A 7,626-nucleotide genomic window follows, 5' to 3' on the forward strand; every position below is an offset into this window, starting at 1 on the left:
CTTATTTATAGGTTTCTGGGCACTCATAAACTCTCATAGGTTGAAAATGGTAGTTTCTTATAGCTCAAGTAGCCCTACAGCTCAAGATAGCGCCCCTGCTGCTAATCGAGTCCTTGACAGGTTAGTGATGACCCTCCCATTACCTGCCAGCTTTAAAATATCAATTCTGCTATATTTTGACCTATTTTTGCTTAATTGGTAAATATCTTGTAAATATTTGGGAGGCCTTTAGTAAACTCTATGCTTAAATGATTACTACAATCATTCAATTTTTCTTAATAATTTAATTTACATTGAATCTTTCGAAAGAACTAGCGAGATTAATTTTTGTCCGAATTTAAATCTGAAAATTTCTAGCACAAGGTTTGTTTATTCTTAAGATTCCAAATATACCATTTTCAATTGCTTTTGAAATAGTGCTTTACCTGTTTGCAAGTCCAATGCTTTCCCCTAAAACTTTGAGTTCATCCCTCTGCAGCTAGAAAGGTGGAGACCTTATATCCTTGTTAGGAATTTTTTTGTTTTGTAACACTAAGTACTAACACTTGGATTTTACAACCATGAAAAAGATAATCTCTACAAAACTATATAAGAATTTTATGATTTTTTAATGACAAAACAGCTTGAAATTTTACTAAAATTTACGATTTAGAACTTACTGTAACTCTCTCCATAGGGCTTATATTTTGACATGGAGATAGAACCAAGTTATTGTTCCCTCATAACCAACCTATGGTAGAAACACATGTACAAAACTTCGATCGCTTTTGACAAATAAAATACCAAAACTTTGGTAGGAAAACAAGACTAGTGTTAAAGAAATGTGATCATTGAATCGTGGCAATCTAGGTTGCACATCATAATTGTACAACCATCATGGCCTTGCATATGCATTTTTGCCATTTTTGTCTATGTTTTAGCTTTTTATTTGATGTGGGATATTCTTAGTTCATTTAGTAGCTTTTTATGCCACTTGAAATTATGTTGATAATATGGCAAACTTATTAGACCTTAACTCTCAAACTAGGACACCCCCATTTGACAATGCTTTAAGCAAGTTTACTCGTATAAAGGTGACCCTTAACCCCCATCATTCTCATTGTCTACTTGTTTAGACATTTTCCAAAGTCTACATTTTATTGCGTTCTCTCTCTCTCTCTCTCTCTCTCCGGATAGATCTTTAAGGTTTCTTGGGATAGTTTCCTACGACGTAAAAATTCTTTTCTTTTCTTCTTCTCTCTCTCTCTCTCTCTTTCCTATCATCTTTTTATCCCTCCATAACCAATCTACCACACTTTGTGAAGAGACGTCATTCCATTTTCCTCTTCATAATTCCATTTTCCTCTTCAGGAGAGAACTTTAGAAACAATCCCAAGAGACCTCAAAAATCCACATGACCAGCAAGTTCACACCTCCTACAAGATCACGAGGGAAACACAATTGAATTGTTGGGCTCCCTAGAGAGGAGCTCGTTATGGAGGCAATTCTCAAGCCTTACGCATACAAGTTCAGCATCCTATATCACCAACTAGTATAAGGATCTACAGAAGCCTACTGAAAAACGCCCTAAACCGGGCTTTGATTGGCAAAGGCAGATTTAATAACACTAAACTAAATTTTGTCATTGTATCGTATCAAGGAACCCAACTGCCAAAAAACATCCTTGCATTACATGTAATCCCAGAATCCTATTGACAAGAAATCACTTATATGTCAGAAAATTCACCATTCCACAACCATACCATTTAGTTCTTTATTATCCACAATAAAATGGCTAGAAAAGCTGCATGAGACAGACCCTAATACATCTAAGTGGTGAATGACGACATAGCGCTGCCACCATCCACCTCTACCCAACCTAACTTTCAATTAACATGTTGGAAAAGAGAAGCTGTTCACGCCAGTGTTTGGGAAAAATCTATCTCACAAGCATACAAAATTCTTTTTAGGGTAGATTCAAAGAGCCCAAATAACCAGCATTATTTGCAATTTAACTCTAATTTCGTAAAGTTTCCCAGCGGATTTTCTCCTTCTCCCCTCCCTTCAACTGGCTGTTTTGATTTTCAACCGACTCCAGGCTAAGCTGAGGCACACTTTTACCCAACAACACCGGTTCACGCTCAAAATGAGGTCATCGCGAATGATGAAGCCATTAAAGATACATTAAAATATATCTAAAGTAAGATATGAACAGAAGAAACATAAAAGTATAGCATGTCTGCCTTTCTCCCTTCTTCTTTAAGGCCTGGCCAAAAACATGTATGAGATAGCTTCTGCCCAAACAAAGCATACTTCGAAACATACATCGATAACAATAGCTCAACAGCCCATGATCATGTTTGATCCATGCAATTACATACTCCCTTTTGAAATCCACAAGATTATGGCTTTTCCCTAGTAGAGACATCAAAGACTATGGTATTTGGAAGCTGATCCCCTTATGTAAACACTTGGAACTAGAGATTCTGATATCTGGAACTCATTCTCTACATCATGACGGTATGCAAACACTTGGACACAGCTACCATGGAGACAGACTACTCTTAAGCATGAGTACACATCTTATGAGTGAGCAAACTACTCTTTAAGTATGAGAAATGCCTACACATCTTACAACTGAGCAAACATGTGCCATTTTGGGAGAGCCCTGTCCCGAAGTGAGATGCCACTTACTTCTGTCCATTGCGATGAACCACCGACATTGCCTTCTCGCGATTTGTAATTGCGCCAGAGAGCCCAACACCATTCACGACATTCCCAAAGCCGTCAACATTCTTGGGCAAGAGCTGATAGAAATTGCCATAGATGAATTCTGGGATATAGCCATTCTCATAGTCGAACATGAGGATGTGGCCATGCCACTCCCAGATGCGGTAACCAGAATTAGTGTCGTCCCGGAAGGCGACACAAATATGGTGATCGCCAACAGCAACAGAGCGGCCAGTGTTGGGCTTTAGGGTTTGCGGGTCGCCTGCAACGATGATCTGCACCACTTTAGCCTCCAAGAGGGCTTCCTCACGAGCGAGCTTGCCTCGGCCACGAGTGTTGGGAAGCTCTGTGGTGCCGATGCCGCTGATGGTGCCCAAGGGGTTGAGACCCTGGAGCCCTATGATGCTATTCACGCCATTCTGCAGTATGAAGGGCATTTGCGACTCCATTCCTTCACTGCAGGAGAACCCTCCAAGGACAAAATATCAGACCAATTTCTCTCTGCGATCGGTCGGAGCTCGACTATCGGACTCCGGAGCCGTGTTGGTGATGGGTCCGGTTGATTAAAACTTGATTTGTCAAGCTCCCCCCATGAGCTGAGAAATCAGCTAGGGCTACCTACGTAGTTGAAGGTACAATAATAGCAATTGCTACTTATGGCTAAGGCCCGGTTGAAAACTAGTCCATGTTGCGTTGTCGGGGGATATGTGTTCGAAACATGAGCCGACCAGAGCGTCGGGCCTCTGGCCATGAGAGGTGTGAAAGAGAGAGCACAAGAACAGCAGATGGAAATGACTTTGGCAATCACCGTACCCTTCAATTAATTGATTCAATGCTTGGAGTAAAACTTATCCTTAGCCAAGGTGGGCTGTTAACAGCACCGTCCCTTGGATTATCTGCTAACTAGGAGTTTAAGCTCCTGCTTTATAGAATTAACCATGCCATTAACGACACCGAGGCTTAATTAACTATTTAATCAATCTTCGAAATGATGACGGTGATGGAAATTTTCTTCTGTAGCTTTATCTGCTTCGATTGCCCTGTGGATCCTGCAAGCTTCAATCTGCTCATTGCCTCCATCATCAAGCTTCAATTATTATCTATTATTTTGCAGCTTCCTGCTCCTTATGCTTTGCACTGGCTCTTAGGCACGAGAGAAAGGTAGCATGTATCTTGCTTCAAACCCTCCCTTGCCAGCTTCTCCAACACGAGAGAGAGATCCTCTTTGCCCTTCAACATGAGAGCCCTCACTTTGTTCTGCTAGCCGAGGACCCGTTACCTTCTCCTCCTCCTTCCTCTCTTCACCAAGGTCGAGAGTGAGAGACAAAGTCTCCTTTTTGTTTTCTTGCCGAGAAGGAGAGCGAGAGAAGAGAGAAAGCTTTCCTCTTCTACTTCTTTGAGCTCCCTAATCCCCTTTGCTTCATCTCCCTCAAGCATCTCAAGGGCTGAGAGAGAGCGAGCGAGAGGAAAAGCCTTGCTTTGTATCTCCGATACGAGAACGAGAGAGAGCGGGAGAGAGCCCTTGCTTTGGTAGCCGAAGTCGAGAGAGAGAGAAAGAGCGATCTTGCCTTGTTTCCAAGCTCCCGGCCTCGCCTCTCTTTCAAGCTTCCGTCCCTCCTTTGCTCGTTCCTCCCACCATTCCATAAGTCCTCGCATGCCATAGTACTCCCCTCTCATGCAAAGAAAAACCCGCTATTAATATCTCCCTCCCTCCCTTAGCAATAATGGCACCGTCATTGCTAGGGAGGCCAAGAAAAAACTGCCCTATGATGTGTCAGGGTCGGGTCCCGACCAGCGCCAAATTTGCTACAACTCGAACCAAAAATGTGCGCGCTACCGAGCTACCTATTTTTCCCTTCTTCGCCAGGTTCATCCCAGACTCGTACAGGCCGGTGCGAGCTCATATTGCCTCTCTTGCTTTCCTGCACGTTGTTTGAACACTATAGCTTGCATTTCCTTTTTCCCATCCACACACCCCCTTTAGTTTACAAGGTGGGCGGCTTTAGTGGGCGGCCGGTCTTACGAAGGGCATCACATTTGGCATACATATCGGCCAAGGCAATGCCTTGCATGACATCACTTTCCAACACCCCCTGACTAGTAATATCACCGTGAATTCTGATGCCACCTTGTGTGTTGATTGCCACCACAACCTTCAAGATGCAAGTATAGGTGATTGCATTTGGAGAGTTTTCCTCTCTTTGCATCTGCTCAAAATAGCCAGCTTCCTCGCCTTGCCTCTGTTGGGTGTATCCTGCGATCATTGCATTCCAAGAGACGACATTCCAAACACGAGACTCCTCGAAGAAATTACTGCTCATGCATGAATCTAGATTGATCGGTATCCTTAGCATCAGTGTTTGAGAACCCTTCCAAAGCTTCGTCCAATAAGCGCATAAGATCTAGGTCCACCGCTTCAGAAGATTCCTCCATCTTGCACATCTCAGGCTACTATAAACTAAGATTTCCACATATGACATGCATACTAAATACATCTGTTGTAGACTTCTCTTCAAGTCTTTCACCCTCATTCAAATATCTTTGTACTTCTGTAGCACAAAGTTTAGCATGCATATTGAAAATTTCATTTACTGCCCTATCTGTATCATCGGCACAATGAAACCAATCATATTCATCAACAAGAGATTGCACTTCACTATGCACCTCCTCTAAATCAGCATCATCAAGTTCATGATCATTCTGCCATAGTGTGAGCCCTGTGTCACAAATTCTTGATAGAGAAGAAGTTTGCTCCCCCTCTAAATCACCAGCAAATTTAGGATCAGTTTGCCAGATTGGTAGCTCTAGGTCACAGAAATTGTCAAAGAAAGAGTCTGTACCCCCTCTGATTCATCATCATCACATTCAAGTTCAGTCTCCCACTTTGGTAACTCGGCTTCACAACGGCTTGTCAATGAAGGAGTTTGCACCCCCTCTGAATCAACATTTTGCAGATCTTCAAGCTCATACTCTTGCTTAACCAAGTTCTCAAAATCTGGTACATCCAAATTCGATAAATCTGCTATACCCAAATCCATGATCCTGTTGCTCTCAAAAGCATCTCTGCTATGACCTATAACATCTGTATCATTAATCAACTCTTTGGCAAAATCTGTACCAGTACCATCAATCAACTCATTAGGAAGGGAATGGGGTATAGGAGGGCCTCTTTATTTGGCAGTTTAAGGAAATGCTTAAAGCTTAAGTCAAGTTTGACCAAGCCTAAAAGAGAGGGCAACAAGGCCTATGCTGAGATTTTTAAAAATACCATTTGTATATTTTGTATTTTGAAAATAAGCTAATTTAACACAAAAGAGAGGTGGGTAACTGAATATTAAAATGTCTTTCCCCATCTCTCTCCTCTCTCTCTAACATATAAAACACTCTCTCTCACTTAGTTCTCATTAAAAGAAGCACTTTTCAGCCCCCTCGTCCAAAAAGAAGATTTTACATATTCTCTCTCTGTATTCTCTCTCTAAAACGTGAGCCAACTCTTTCTCTTTCCCCCCCTTTTCTCTCTTGTCACTTCCACCTCCCAATCATCAAGAGGACATTCTATGTTGCCTACATCTGACAGAAAGTGCAGATCCTCCAAGGTTGTAGATCTACTCTCTCTCTCACTCTCTTTATTTATGTCTCTCTCTCTCTCTCTCTCTCTCTCTCTCTCTCTCTCTCTCTCTCTCTCTCTCTCTCACTCCTCTCTCTCTCTCTCTCTCTCTCTCTCTCTCTCTCTCTCTCTCTCTCTCTCTCTCAGGCTGTCTCTCCTTCCATTCCAGCTTCAGGTGAGAGCAATGGAGAACTCCATTACCTCTTTGTGCAGCTGCATTTCTCTCTCTAAATTCCTCATGATCAATATTTTGAATTCAAAAGAGATTGAGCTACACTCCCTCTCTTTCTTCCCTCCACAACATAATCCTTCTCTACTATCTATGAGTACCTTCCACTTTTTCCCTCCATAGCCAGATTTTCCTGCTTGCAGCAGTCACCATTACACATTCTCTTACTATTTTTCTTGATTAAATAACAAACATGTCATTCAATCTCCCTCCACTGCAAGACATTACTAACAGGTCAAAACGATATCGATTAAACGCTGATTTGGAGCAGGAGTATGCTACTATGCAACTTGGCACATCGAATCCCAATGCTGTAGATCAGCTACAAAGCATTGGGTGCAAGGCAATCAACTTATGGGTTGATGGCCACATTTATCCAGGTGATCCAATGACTAATACACCACTACCCTTTCGTAATGTCACTGAGCTTCCGCGTTTTATTGGAGATGGAAGAGGCGGACTGTTTGGCTACTGTTGGGGATTGTATTCAACTTTTGCCAATGAAAAGGAAGCAAGTAAACATCTCTTGGCTGCCTATTCATCACTACAAGAGAAGTCTGTGAAAGATCTACAGCAAGTTAGAGAGGAAGCCAACAAGAAAATGAAGCAACTGAACAATGAGACGACGAATCTCAATGAAAAAGTACAGCAACAAAAAAAGAGCAGGGGAGCGTCAACTAGACAATTATGTTCAACTACAACATACTTCATGCAATATGCGTCGGCGAATCGATCATCTCACACACATTCCCCTCGGCTACCACATTCGTAAGCGCAAGAGACAAGCGATGTCCTTGCTATCCTCAAGTGGTGGAGCTCGAAAGAAACATGTCCGTCAAACTCAGTAAGAATACTGATGCAAGATTCTGATTTCCTATATGTTCTACAGGTTTGTGTAATGGTAATTCAATATGCAGAAACTTGGCTCGAATGATGATGGGAATTGATCCCGATGCTCAAACAACCGGATGTGCTCTGCTGCAGCATATCATCAAGCCAAACAAGTTGGTTGAGCTACTAGATGATCCATCCAACGTTGGCATTGCTAATGTTTTGCGGCAGAAGTATTTCAGTGAGCTAA

General features: G+C 42.2%; 1 protein-coding gene across 1 annotated transcript; it reads right to left on the reverse strand.

The window, feature by feature from the left end:
- Nucleotides 1–2,198: 2,198 nt before the first annotated feature.
- LOC147441213 (uncharacterized) lies at nt 2,199–3,254 on the reverse strand. Its single transcript, XM_086482902.1, has one exon. The coding sequence runs from the start codon at nt 3,156–3,158 to the stop codon at nt 2,670–2,672; it is 489 nt and encodes a 162-aa protein (XP_086339028.1). The 5' UTR covers nt 3,159–3,254; the 3' UTR covers nt 2,199–2,669.
- Nucleotides 3,255–7,626: the final 4,372 nt, after the last annotated feature.

The sequence above is a fragment of the Adiantum capillus-veneris genome, chromosome 15, assembly GCF_014529385.1.
Source record: "Adiantum capillus-veneris isolate H3 chromosome 15, ASM1452938v2, whole genome shotgun sequence".
Taxonomy (NCBI): Eukaryota; Viridiplantae; Streptophyta; class Polypodiopsida; order Polypodiales; family Pteridaceae; genus Adiantum; species Adiantum capillus-veneris.